This window comes from Prunus persica, chromosome G2 (genome assembly GCF_000346465.2).
Source record: "Prunus persica cultivar Lovell chromosome G2, Prunus_persica_NCBIv2, whole genome shotgun sequence".
In the NCBI taxonomy this organism is placed as follows: Eukaryota; Viridiplantae; Streptophyta; class Magnoliopsida; order Rosales; family Rosaceae; genus Prunus; species Prunus persica.
Window position 1 is genome coordinate 18,010,919 of NC_034010.1, and position 14,874 is coordinate 18,025,792.

At 34.7% G+C, this 14,874-nt stretch overlaps 2 protein-coding genes across 3 annotated transcripts; one reads left to right on the forward strand and one right to left on the reverse strand.

Annotated features, from left to right (window-relative positions):
* On the forward strand, positions 60–2,837 carry LOC18770965 (probable inactive serine/threonine-protein kinase fnkC). The gene is made up of 5 exons (XM_020556479.1): positions 60–293; positions 782–1,011; positions 1,100–1,397; positions 2,310–2,473; positions 2,565–2,837. Exons 1-5 carry the CDS (start codon positions 166–168, stop codon positions 2,714–2,716), a joined length of 972 nt encoding a protein of 323 aa, XP_020412068.1. The 5' UTR covers positions 60–165; the 3' UTR covers positions 2,717–2,837.
* Positions 10,406–11,217, reverse strand: LOC18771879 (heavy metal-associated isoprenylated plant protein 47). Of its 2 annotated transcripts, XM_007204109.2 has the most exons (3): positions 11,161–11,217; positions 10,917–10,995; positions 10,406–10,822 (listed from the first exon to the last, which is right to left on the reverse strand). In XM_007204109.2, exons 1-3 carry the CDS (start codon positions 11,164–11,166, stop codon positions 10,542–10,544), a joined length of 366 nt encoding a protein of 121 aa, XP_007204171.1. In that variant the 5' UTR covers positions 11,167–11,217; the 3' UTR covers positions 10,406–10,541. The 2 variants fall into 2 exon arrangements, with proteins under 2 accessions (XP_007204171.1, XP_020413836.1); XM_020558247.1 differs by having other exon boundaries at positions 10,917–11,211.

The window sequence follows — 14,874 nt, forward strand, 5'->3', positions numbered from 1 at the left end:
CCTCACAATTTGTTCTCCATAAAATCATGACATGCATTTTGTCTTTTGATTTCCAATAGAGTAAAATATTAAATAAGTTGTTTGAAACTCTAAATTAAACATGTTTGGTTTCACTGAAGCTTTCTGCCATAATTTTCTTGTGCTTTTTGTAAAGATATTGAAGCGATGAGAACATACAAAAGAGACGCTTCACCACATCACTTTAAGTTGGAAATAAAGTCGTACTCCTCATTATCAACCACGCTCGCAAGAAAGTATGAATCTAGTGCGTTTGAAGCTGGCGGTCACAAATGGTGGGTTTTTCCAGTCATCTACTAGCGTAGTCTCTCCGTTATGCAAAAGGAGGAGGGATTCCACTTTCAATTATGTTGTTGAACATATTTTCATTTTAATAATATGTGTTTTTCGGTTGCATTTAATTTATATTTGTTTTATGCTATAGCTTATAGAAAATTAGCATTTAGCTTTGCACTCGAGGAACTAGCTTTGTTTATATGATTTCTATCTCTAGAAAGACAATAGAAATTGGAAGTACAAAAGAAAATTATTATTAGATTATTGAACTAATAACTTTAATTAGCCCATCCGTTGATAAATTCATATCCCGCCCACTGCTCTACTCTTTAAATCTCATCGAAAACCATATAATCATTTGATTATTATCACAAGATTTATTTCATTTTATAATTTGATACATGAATACATGCATAAACTCGAAGTTTTGCACTGTATTTAGGCAAATCTTAAGATGTATAATTATACTTGTAAGTTTGTATTGCAGGAGGTTGTCACTTTACCCAAATGAAATGATAAATGGACATTGTTACATCTCCCTCTACTTGGCAACAGCGAAATCAAGCGTTCCTTCTTTGAGTTCAATGTTCAGTCGTATTTGTGCCCCGCGTTCTTTGATGTCAGAATACAATGGTATTAGTGACGGGGAACACGTTTATGCCACTTTTAGATTGTTTGTATTTGATCAGACACAGCAGGAATATTTTACCGTCGAAGGTGAAGACTCTGCTATAATATTATTTCTCATTTACACACACACACATGTACTAATTAACTTTGAATTTGCATGTTGACGTATGTGCAGATGGGGCCGGAATATTAAGCCGATTTGATCGCGTGACAACGGAGGTGGGTTTTGCAAAATTTCTCCTCCGCGATACTTTCGAGCATCCTTCTGAGGGATACCTTCTGAATGACTGCTGCACATTTGGGGCGGAGGTTTTTGTTAATACGAGTGGGAGGACGAGTTATGGGGAATCTATTTCCCGGATACACAAGTCCATTCTCAGCCCCCCTTTCCGTTATGATTTGGTAAAGTTCTCGTCACAATTTGGGCTGGAGCACTTGTGTCCAAATCTGATCAGTTTTGGAGAAAGAAAATGGTATGGCACTTTCACTCAATCAAATTGTTGGAGAGTAATATTGGGTACTTGATTTGTGGGCTTGATGAATTGTTGGACCCTCCTTTTTTTTTTTTTGGGTTAGGAATTAATAATTTTTACCAAAATTAATCTATACATAGATAAAGCAAAAGATAGAGAATGATCAAACATTAAAAATACCATAAAATATTTTTGGTTAATTCAAACATTAAGAATTAAAATTATTAATTAAATGAGAATAATATGGTAAATTCACACTTTTTCATATTTCAAAAAATTAAAATTAAAAGAAAATTTTGATAATAAGTCCTACTTTTATCTATATATATAAAGCAAAAGGCAGAGAATGGTGAAACATTCAAAATACCAGAAAATGCCCTTGGTTAATGCAAACATTAAGAATTCAAATTATTAATTAAATGAGGATAATATGATAAATTCACACTTTTTCATATTTAAAAAAATTAAAAGAAAAAGAAAAAGCAGATAATGGATCCTATTTTTATGGAACACAACTATCCATTATCTTTTTTAATTCTAAAATAAATTTACTTATTTTTTTAAAAAAACCTCTCGCAAGCGCGAAAGCGCGTGCAGAGAGGCTAGTATAACATAACTACTCATGTTATATTTAAATTCGACGCCATTTTGGACTTTGGAGCCTCATACTCTCAATAGAGCTGGCATGTGGCTAACCTTTATAAGTATTTTATGTTGCCAAGCCAGTGTGTGGCTAACCTTTATAAGTATCTTATATTGCATTTTCTGTTTGTGTGCTTTGTACATGTATACGTTTGACCTCTATGACGCAATAAGTAATATCTAAGATTAATTGGCCATAGTCAATATGCCTTTTTTCTTTTTCTTTTTTTGGGTTTTTTAAAAAGGGATAATTTTTTCTACTAATTGTAGGCAGCTATGTGTTTATCCAAAAGGATACGGGCAACATAAGGACGTATCACTGTCACTTTACCTACGATCGGCCGACGATTTGTACACCCTTCCCAGCGTTTATGTAGAATTCAAGCTTCGGGTAGTGGATCGAGCCTTTAATTTACACCATATTGAACGAACAGGTACCTATTTTTGTATCTTCCTAATTATATACTTATCAATTCATTGGTCTTACTTGAAAAATCTCTACAAATTTGATTTTTCTGTTTTCAGGCAAACACTGGTTCGTGTCCTCGGACAACACTTTTGGTTGGCTAGATTTTATGCCGTTGCGAACTTTAAATGACCCTTCAAAGGGGTTCCTTGGGGATGATATATTATCTGTTGTAGTTGAAATGCTGGTTAAGCATGGGTCCCAAAAATAGAGAGATATTGTATTTGAAGTCATGTTGCGGAGATGTGCCGATTAGTGTGTCAATTTTATCAGTTACTTTTCAAGTTTGAATTCATCAATGAATAATAAATAATGTTTTGTTTTTGCAATAAGTGTAATTGGGTTTATATATGATTTTTTATTATAAAAAAGCGATAGTAATTATTGATGAAACATAATAAATTACAAAGCAGCCATAGTGCTGGAGATGAGTACATTCAATGACCAAAGACAACAACATGTTGATTTGATCTTGATAGAATTAGGCCTAAATATATATAAAAAAAGATTTAAATCCTCGATTTAGTAGCCAAAAGCATTTTACTTACACTTACAATACATATCCACTGCGCAGTAGCAAAAACGGTAAATCCGTATCAAAAGACGAAAACTAAAATACAAAACACAGTACATTTTTAAAGAACAAACTTGCTAAACCCCAATCTGCACAATCCGACAATTTTCATTTTTGTAATTCCAAAAAATGAACTGGAGTCAAATCCTTGTATATGTGGGCCAAAACTGTAACTATATTATGGCAACAATGGTGTTTCACGATAATTGCTTCAACAATACAAAACACATCATCATAGCAGCAGGTTCTACATTCACCGACATCGACGTCGCTGATCAGTGCATAGTTATATATCATTTTGTACCATTCTAACTTATGATTTGGTTATGCTTTTTAGTTAAACTTTTGCTTTTAATCTATTTTGTGTTTATCATTTATTTCATTGAGCTTTAGGTAGTAATGGTGGCTTTGGATAGGAAAATGTGCAAAATGATGCAAAAACGTGCAAATTGAGTTAGCAATTTGTTTCGGCCTTAACTCCTTCCTACAACCTTGGATTGGCCCAAATAACATTTGGTTGGAAAGATTACATTCTGCATTGCAAGATGGACAGCTTAAAGTCATTAGTTGCTTAAGGGAAGCCCAATTCGTGAGCCCATGAAGTTGCTAGTCATGCTGACCTAAGGATGAGCTGATTGTTGCTTGGTCAAGATGAGCTATGCATGAGCTATGGTTTCTAGTGGGATTTATTGGTGAAGTGCAATAGCCAAAAAAGAAAAGAAACTGATTTTCTATTGCATTTGTGTGTTAGGTAAAGTTGGTGAAGTGGGTGTTGTATGCGGAAGCCATACTCAATTCAAATTTCTCACTTCCTTCTCCCTATAAATACCATTTCCATTCCACACCAAAAGATGAACCACATCCTAGTATTCACACTCCCACAAACCACTCTATCCATCCTCCACACTCCCATCATTTCCCAAACACTTTCTTCCCTTTCCCTACGAATTTTCTCTTTCTCAGCCATCACCACTCACCCAAACTCATCCCAAATCCCCTCCTTAACCTTCATATATCATTTGAGACGTGGGAAAGCTCTTGGAGAAGCATTAGACGTGAAGAAACTCTTGGAGAAGCATTGGACACCACAAGAACTCCAGAAAAAGGGTTTCTCTACTCTTATTGCATTCATTATGTTTTCTCATTTCTGTTTAAGTTTCTTTCCCATTATGAGTAGCTAAATCCATAACTAGGGCTTCGATGTAACCTAACATGAATATTCTGGGTTTATAAATTTCAAGTTTGATTCATGATTCATGTTCATATTCATATTCATATTCATTATGCCTAGCTAATCAGAATGCCTAGCTACCATTCAAATTTGTGTATTTTGGTTGAAACTAAAGTAGACACCATGTGCTTTTGTTTCAATTGAACTATGAATATGAAGAGTATGTATGGACATTCGAAAACAGGGATTAGATACATGCTTGGTTGTTGGTTCTTAAAAAAATTCTTCTATACTTGTTGGATTTCTAATGCTTAATTTAGGTTTAACAACAAAGGATCTAATTACTGAATTAGGAATACAAGGTTAGGACTAGACACCATGGCTTAATCTTACTTTAGCTAGAATTAGTCTTTGAATCTGAATTAGATTTGTCACTTGAATCCTTATAACCTAGAATTGGATTGTTATAGTGAATCGAATGCCCTAGTCTCCAAATCTATTTTTCAACCCTTAAGACAATTCTTTGTTACACTTGTTTACTTGTGAAATTACATGTAGGATGACTAAAAATGCCTAGAGGGGGTGAATAGGCCAATTTAAGATTATAATCAATAAACAAAAAACAAACTTCGGTAGCAGGATTGATATGGCTTATCAATCCTGAAAAGTGCTGAGCATAAAATAAAGGAACATGCAGAGAATTATTTTACGTGGTAAACCCCCACGTATGGGGAAAATCCATAGGACTCCTCAGTCCAACACAAATCCACTATTGAACGATGATTACAAGAAGTACTCACACACTTATCCTAGACACATTCTAAATAATGTTTACCGACTTCTTCGTAACTCCACTTTTGTCACGGATGATCTTCGACACTCCTTATGTTAAAAGTAATATTGGTCACGATTGCTTCAAGCTCACCGGAGGAAAACCACCACCACGGTCTCGGTGGCCCCAATTGTATGAGTCACCGACATGCATTTAAATGTAATATGAATGATGAAAGGATTTGATAAATCACCAAGTAAACATGGAACACCTAATGACTTATCTCAAAAATACGCACATCAGCTTTCTCTTGAAAATTCTATATACTCAAACAAAATCAGAAAGCTGTGTTTCTCAAAGAAAAACACGCCATATTTTTTATATAGACATATTCTCCTATTTGTAAGAGAAGTCCACCAACCACATGATCAATCTCTTGCAATAGATGAGATTTGATTCTTAGAATCCTATTTAAAGTTGCAAGCTTATGCACTATTACAAATACCTTTTACTCCAAACACTCCTTATACAAGGAAACTAAATATAACAAGATTGACACAAAGAAACCAATAGAACGTGCTATCCAAGTCAAGAATAATGAAAACATAATATTTTAACTTAAATCAAAATAGAGTCCAACTAGGAAAGTAATATCAAGAGATAAAATCTAATCCAATTAAAAATAGGATTAACATAAAAATACTTGAGGGAAAATAATTCCAACTAAGAATCCTATAATGAATGCATGATTATGTCATGATTTACCTGAAATCAATTTCCTCATATCGATCAAGTCACACTTCGAAAATCTGGGATTGAATGTGTTGCGCCAAAACTTCCAGTAAAATATATTCACACCCTAATTCCCGACCTATGCTAGAGTCTAGGAAATGCCAATACAATTTTCATACTAACAACTTGCTTTTGTTTGCAATTTCATTTTGTTCGTTTGTTTTCACAATCACAAGCACTCTCACTTCAAATTCCAATTTTATTTTACTTTCAAACTCAATCTCACTTTAAAATCTATGTTAGACTTAAGTTCTTGTTTCTAGAATTGGGTAATCTAAGCACATAATTTATCTGAACTTCTCAATCCTCATGGGTATGACCTCGTTCTTGTCTTGCTTTACTACTAATTAGACTGTACAATTGTGAGTAACATAATAGTCGCTACCTCCACCGAGATCGAGAGCACCACCAACAACCACTCAAGACCTTTATTTATCTCCAAATCACAAGTTAAAATTGTTGGAAAAAATTGGCTCACCTAAAAATAAGATGCATGTTTTCAGAGGAAAAGTGACTGGTCGACAGGTAGACGCGACCGGTTGTTTTGAAACATAGTGGAAGGCTTGAAAAATCGCCAGAAAGTGACCGGTGGGCCTCTATTTGCGACCGGTCATTTTAAGTCTAAATGCATGCCAATGAACCTGCTTCAAAGCCACCGGTCGTTTCAGTTGTGCTGTTTTGTTTTCGACACATTTTCAAGACTCTTTTTCATGTGCTTACCTAATTGCAAGGACCACCTTAGTCAGTTATGAGTTCTAGGGAGGTTGGCAATCTACTGGGAGAGCTGGGATAGCACTTATGGTTGTTTGTTCATTTGTTTCGAAGGCTTCCTACTCTTTGGTTCTAGATAAGGTGGCTGAAGTTAAGGGGTGCAGCCTTTGCTGACTTGCTTTTTGGTTCCACTAACTCTGGATCAATATGGGGTGGCTGAAGGTTGAAAGTGCAACAAGAGGAAGCTTCCTCCAAGGTTCAAAGGCATATCTATACCAGCATAATTAAAGGGAAACAGATGCAAGACAAGAAGTGTGGTTGGAAGCTAGAGTGAGAAAAGAGAAAACCAAGTGTGAGAGAGTTTTACATGTGCATCAAAGTGTTGAGCAAGGGGTGTGAGAGAAATCAAAATTGTAACCTATCTTCATTAGTGAAATTTCTCAAGGAGATCACTAAAGAGGATGTAGACAAATTTTTGAACCTCTATAAATACTTGTGTCATTTGTGCTCGGTTATTTTTTCTGTGTGTGAGTGTTTGACACATCCATCATTGTATTTATCTAAAGTCCATCAACAACAAAATCCTAAGGGAGCTATTTGCTCAACAAAATGAACCACCCAGATATGAAGTAGATCTAAAACAAGAGCTCCGAATCTGCAAAAAGAAGACAAACAAAACAACCTGCACAACCAACAAACTAGCCCAAATGGCAAGAGAAGCCAATAACCCCCACGTTTTTAGAGTTTTCTCTTGCTCTCTCTCTCTCTCTCCCCCTCACATTTTTAGAGTTTTAGGCCTATTACCAATAGGTTTATATATAATTTAAATTTGTAATAGGTGTTTTTTTTTCAATGTATGTTTTGTTATTTTGAGAGAATGACGATAATATATTATTGAAATAAAGATGAGTAACTAGTACAAAAATTGTGATATGTCGTCAAGGATTAAGCGAGTGTGTTTATACAAATGGGCTCAGTTGTCGATCTAACTAAGTAGCCTTACTCACTCAATCGCAAGCTGGAACACTATATAAAATAGATTAATATAATATTTTTCCTTACATTTTTTTAGAGGAACACTATATAAAATAGTTATCTTGGTGTCTTCTTTTTTCTATTCTTTATTTATTTTAATTTCATCAATGCTACTACGAAAATGGGATTATAAAATATTCAAATGTGAGATCATGTGCTAATAACAACTTCTTCTTTTTTTCTTGCCGTGTTGAATTATTTATTGAATAATGTTTAATAGTGATGCCTTATCATAAGGAATCACTCCCAAAAAAGACACTCAGCTTGACCACTCTTATCATATGCAACATGATTTGCTGACAGGAGAAACATAATTAATATACCCATCCTTCTAATTTCGATCCAACTAATTATTCTACTTAAGTGTAAAGGACAGGCTAAGTGATGGACATATTTTATATTATATATTTAACCTCATTCTTAGTATATTTTGGTTAATATTTTGGAAGAATTTTGATACTTTGAATTATATTTTCAATATAGGACTTTCGACTCTCTCTGGAGCAAAACATAATCAAATGGAGGAATTTTGGAGTAATTTTAGTTGGAGGACGTTCTTGAGTCACTTAGCTTGATCGTATCAAAATTTCAGAGTTTTCTTCCAAGCGGTTATTTTCTGGCAATAAAATAAAGGAGTAGTGCGCGGTGCTGGAATAGTGACGTATTGGGCTTTTATTGCGTTTTTGGAGCACAAGGTGACCTCGGATGGGTTCGTGGCCTTCTAGAGAAGTGTTCAGAACATTTTTATCTTTAAAACAAGCTATCTTGGTCCAGATTTGGAGGAGATTTGGGGCTAAAACGTGGCTGGGCAGATTTTGGGCAGATTCTCCTATTCCAATTTGGACTTTATTTCCTAGTATTATTTTATTTTAATTAGTTTCCTTGTGGGGATGGAAAAGCTGTACATTGGTAGCTAGGTTTTAAGGGGTATTTAAGCTCTTTCTCACAAGGAATTCTGGACTTCTTTTTCACTTTTGAACTTTGCGTTGTGGAGAGCAATTGTTAGGGTTTTGGGTTTTCGCAACTTTCAGGTGTTTTTGTTCTTTTCTTCTTAATGATATTTTCTTGGATTTCAATTATGAGTATGCGTAACTAAATTTCTTTTGCTAGGGTGAAGCCTTAAACCTTAGCATGAATATGTGATTTTTATTTAATTGCTATGATGAGTGCATGCCTACTTGAATTGTTAATCACTGTTTTAAACTATCTAATTGTCTTAATACCTGATTACCATTAGGATCTTTAGAAAAGTAATTGGATGCAATTTTGGTCGGAAGGTTCCCTGAAATTGATGCTAGCTTTTTGTGATTAATAATTGTAATTTCACTTAAGATGAACACCACGTCTTAAGGGTTGCATGATTTTTCAAAGGGTTTTCACAAAACTTAATGAGTCTTTCATGTTCAGATTTGATCCGAACGTCCGGACGAGTTGCATGTTGGATATACGTTCAGTGTTGGAGGTTCCAAGTAGAATATACATTAGGAAAACCTAACCTTCAAAGTGGCATGTGCAAATCATAAGTAATTGGTAAAAATTCATAGGATTGCTAGGTGATGGTGAAACCTTAGTGCTTTTATAAATTGATATTCAAAACTCTTTCCTTCAATCGTATTTGTTTTTGTTTAATATTTGTTTTTAGAATCAACCAAATTCATAATTATCTTTCTTGACTTTTTATTTTAATTAGTTATTTGGAATTTATTTTTACTTAAATTGCTAATTAGTCCTTGAGGAAAACGACCTTGCATGAGCATCTATACTACAATAGCCTTGTATTCTTGCAAGTATTTTATGTGATTTTAACCATGTTTGCACAAGTACTAAAAATCCTATTACTAAGCTTTAAAAACTAATTCAGAACAATGCCGTAATTTTATTACAGAAATACTTAATCACTTGTGCTACAATTCCTTTGCAAAACAAATCATCTTTGTTTCTCTCCAAAACATACTGTGGCGTCTGACGATAACTAATAATGTAGTCTTTTTTTAATTGTTCAATTGATATTTGCTTAAACTTTGTTTTTCTCGGCTGGTGTATTTAATAAGCTTTGTAGTCAACCATACACGAACACGACCCCACGATTTTTTTGTTTTTTTGTTTTTTGGATTGTTTATTTATTATCTTTCTCTATCTCGAAGTATAGGTGTACTTCCTTTTCACATGCATTTTCTGTTAGCTCAAGTATTGCTTAGCTTACTATGTATATTAAAGGCAAAAAAGTCACTTTTGGTTTTTGTAGTTTGTCTCTTTTACCATTTTGGCCTCTGTCGTTTCAATTTGGTCAATTTTAACCTTCTAGTTTTACTTCAAAGCAATTCAAAGACAATATCTCATTTCTATCACATTAAAATAACTTCTGTCATTTCGAGCATTTCCACTGCTCCCTACCAGCCCAGTCAAGAGGCCCCCTCGACTCCCAAAAGTGTTTTCAGCGCCCAAGTCTTGTCAAGGCAAGAGACGGGTTCCACCTACCCAGGCAAGGACCAAGACAAAATCAGCCCGCCCTCCTGCCTAAGGGCTATGACTTCACCACTAAAGCCAGGATGGCGTCAACACACGAAATCAAATTTTTTTACTGTTTGAGCATAAAGAATTGGTTTCTAGGAGAAGATCTCTCTTTCTTTTTGTGATTGTTTCATTCGACTCCATGCTTGAACAAGGTTAATTACTATATTGGTTTTATAACTTATTAAGAACTTACATATCTTGGGTAGTAAGGTCTAACAATTTGGGAATCCAGAAGTCAACTTCAGCTAACACTTTTAAATTCCTAAGTCTTTCTTAAGTATCTGATGAGATCTCCCCAAAGCATTATCAATATGAAATCTGAGATATTACATGCTCACTCAACGACAATCTTAAAATAATAAGCTCTCTTAAATACTAAACATGTTATTTTGTCAAACCATCAATCTAATACCGTACATTAAAAGAATCTGTTTCATAAGAGAACATTTATCTGGCCATTGTACATATCACAAAATGGTGCACATACTCGTTGATGGTGGATCATAGATGTAGAATTCCAACTGAGGATGGTGAGAACAAGGTTGTGGTCTTGCATTTTCGGCTTTCTTTTCCTGTTTAGGTTCATCTTGGTTCACAGCTTTCTTTTCAGTTATTTCTTCGACACTGACCAAGTCTGCGTAGCCAAGCTTCTTCCTCAACGACTTCGCCATGTCCACAGCATCAATTCCATCTCCAGTTATCACCATTTTGTCTCTGTTGGGTCCCTGGAAAGCCACTGATATTACACCTGCAACATTATAAGTCATAAACAAAATTATCGAACTAATTAAACAAATCTCCCATTAATATGAAAGAATATAGTTTCAAAGTATGAAGGGCACCATCTTCCGCAACAGCTATCTTCATGGCCTTGGACCGACACTTATCACATCGAATCTGCGCCTCAATGGTTATCTTTTGCTGTAGGTCATGCATCCAACGAAACAAATGTGTCAGAATCAAACCATGGACTAAATATGACATGCTGCGCCTTCTTTCCTTTTCCCCAGAAAATAAAACGATACAAACTCAAGAGATTAAGAGAGAACATATATAAATTGCATGTTTCTGGGAGAAGTGATCTACCTTCATATTGTCTGCTAGTATACTGAACAAAATTAAACTTTGGGGTTTCCAAGAAGAACGTATGGATGTTCTAATGCTGTAATAAGAATGTGAAGCTGAGTGTCGTTTTTATAATGTCAACCGTTCTAGAATGGCAGTGGCAGCTAAGCCTACACGTGATTATCTTCACTAATTGAGTTTAAGGGAACAAGTTTGGGGATCGATTCACGTTTTGTGGGTTCAACGTGCGCTGTCCTATCAGACTAAGTCAAAAAATTTAGTTAATTAATTTTTGCTAATTTGATTTAAGACTGTATTTACAAGTCAATCTTGTAGTGACAAGTCAACATTTTAAAGTCAGCACCGCTAGTGTGTAAGCAAGAGTAGTGTTATTAGAATATTATGAAGCACCACATGTTCAACCAAAGTAAAAAAGAAAAATCTGTTCTAGCCAGGCTCATTCATTGTACAATGACTTGTTGCCCTCAGGAGAGAGAATTTAAGAAAAAGGAAATCTAAATTAAAGATCTTCATGGAATAAATAAGGTTGATATTCCCTTGTTTAAGGAATAGATCAATAACAGCAGCTATCTTCATGGCCTTGGCACGATGTTTTCTGCTTCTCATCTGCACCTCAATGACAATTTTTTGCTGTGCAATTAATTCAAAAAAGCATGTCACGTATAACATATTTATTTGGCTTTGCAGCAGTACTTCTCCTCGTACAATAGAACTTGTTTTCTTTTACCCTTTTCTTGAAAACTAAATTAGCGTTCACGTATCCAAATTTGATCGAAAGGTATACACGCTAGTCTTTCGATTCATGTGTAAAATCAAAATAATCAATCTTTTATATGGAGAAAACCAAAAAACATATTTGAGAACTTTCTTGAGTTGAAAAGATTAAAAATATAAATATGGCTTTGGAAAACAGATGGGTTCACTTTTCAGATAGAAAATCATCGGCCAACCTCTTACATATCATATGTATATACAAAAAAAAAGAAAAGAGAAATATAGAAATTAAAGAAGTTGACAGCCATTGATGTATGTAAGACACGTAATGAAAGCCCCATATATATCAACAGTTGAGAATAGTCATGTACAAATGGCCTACCCTCCTTATAAGTTTGTTTTGGATTGATTATACTTACCATCATATTGCACCCTGCACAACAAGTGGCTCTGAGTATAAATGATTTTGTTGTGTAGCAATCCTAGAAAGAAGAAGATGAAGAAGTATAAATATTTATTGAATCCCTATATGTATATATATATATATATATATATATTTGATGTCAACGATTCTTCTTCTTCTTTTTCCTTAGTTTTTGGGGGTCAAATGATTTCAACCATTCTAACATCGCAAGTAATCCACATGTGAGTTTCGTTCATGGAGCTGGCAATCCGCGATCCACTTTTTGAGGGTTCAAAGTATATACACCGCGTTTCACACTAGCTACAAGTGGCAATCAGAATGCTTTGCTTATGACTCTGTTTCTGCGATCTTTCTTGATTATGACTTGTTAGAGTGAATTATTGAAGTAGCATATTGTAACCTAACCCAAAATTTATCGAGTCAATAATTGCCCAAAATCCCCAAACCATCAAGTTTTGACTTAGAAGGTCATGAGGCAATCTCATTAGGTCATCAAGATGACCTCATGCATGACCAAATAACTGTACTGACATGGCATGCATTCAAAAACTTCGTCACAGAAATTTGAGATTAAATAAATCTAAGACTTTTTTCCATTTTAACTACTAAAAATTGTTATGATAAAGTTTAAGACTTAACTATTGATTTGCCCCTTGAATTTGTACATAACTTTCGATTTACCTCTAAATTTTTTTTCCTACAAAATTAAGGATACGAACTCTCTTTTTTCGCCAATTTCCCTCCTGCCGTATGAATGCGTAATATTTCATCCAATTTACCGTTAAATATGAGAAAAAAGGTCATTTCGTATATTAAAAATAAATAAAAAGTTTTAAAAATTGAAATAATATCCTCTCTCTCTCTATCTCTCTGTAGGTGGGTTGCGGGCTAGGTTATGTGGGTGAGGGGTGGAAATAGGGATCTATTGCCACTGCTGGGGTGGAGGGAAGGGATGGGTCTAGGTCTGAGGGTGGGTCTCCGAGGGGAGGAGGCAAGGGCTGGGGGATGGGTCTAGGTTCGGGGTGGATCGAGGGTGGGGAGGGTGGTTGTATGGTGACGGTTTAGGTAGAGATAAATACAAAGGATGAGAGAGAGGAAGATATAGAGGGAAAAGGTTGGGGAAGGCAGGATTAGGGGTTGGGTCGTGGAAGTGGGTGTCTGTGATGTTGAGTTGTTGAGGGGGTGCATCAAGGGGTCTTTGTTCGATGGGGTTGCAGGAGGAGAGAGAGAGAGTTGAGGATGGTGACATAGAGATTAGAGGGGGAGGGTGGGGGAGATGGAAGGGGAAGAGGAGGAGGAGGCGGGAGATGGATGGGGAAGGAGGGCCGGGTTCTTCGAGTTGGGGGGAAAGGTTGGCGCTAGGTTCGGTTCAGTAGGTCCCATGAATTTGATTTCCCTCTTTTTCTTCAATTTTTTCCAAAAAAATTTGTATTTTTAAAATAATTTAATAGAAAATTGAATTAAATGTTGAGGATTTAGACGACAGGAGGAATTGGCAAAAAAAAAAATGTTCATATCTTTAATTTTATATATATATATAAGTAAAAAAGATAAAATAAATTAAGTACAAGTTTAAAGGAACAAATCAACAGTTAAGCCTAAAGTTTAACACTAGATTTTTTTTTTTGTTTTTTCCAGAAAAGTTTAGCACTAGTTGAAAAGTGAAGGTAAATCCAAAATGAAAGTTGTGATCTAATCTAAAATGTTTATGATCCAAATTAAAGTAATGGCTTAAACGCAAGTAGTCCACGTAAAGAAAAAAGGCCTACCACTGTTTTATCAGAACCACCTAAATTAGTTTTAAAGTATTATATTATATATATACCCACTTCTATCATCATTATTATAAAGATATTCTTATTTATCGAATTTTGGGAAGAAAAAAATGTCTAAAATGAGCCACCTGTCATGAATTTATTAATATTTTATATATGAAATTTCCCTTTTGTTCTTGTGTCGTGAAATTTATAGAACGAAGCCACATCTTGCCAGCTGGGTTAAAGTTAAAGAAATAAAATCCACAAGCTGTCTTAATTGCCCTAACATATGAATTTACTTTATTGCCATTGTCATTAACTTTCAATTTCTTTGGTTTCTGTCTTTCGAACGCAACTCATTTGTTCAAATGCAGCTCCTTCATTCTTCATTGTTTGGGAGGTCTAGTTTTGATTTCTATGATTTCAGGTGTGATTTCTATATATGAACAGAGGTTTGAGTGCAATTTCTGCTACTATTAGTTCAGTTCTTGTTGATTTTTGAATTGATATTGCGTTGTAGGATTTTTGTGCACATTATGTTCTTCTGTGAGCTGCGATTGTCGTTTTTAGTTGGATTTTGAGTTATGAAATCATGAGACAAGTTATATTCTCAAAATTTTGAAGTTTTTTCGGATTTTACGGATTATTTTTGTTCTATTCCAAGCCAGCGAGTTTTTATACCTTTTTTTCGAATTTATTCTAACTCTAAATTTTTAATGTTTATTGTCATGCACAAGACGTTTTGATTAGTTTTTTGTTTTGCTACTATGTTATTGTGCTCAATTTGAACATGACCTTAATAGCATGGTACTGTTTGAT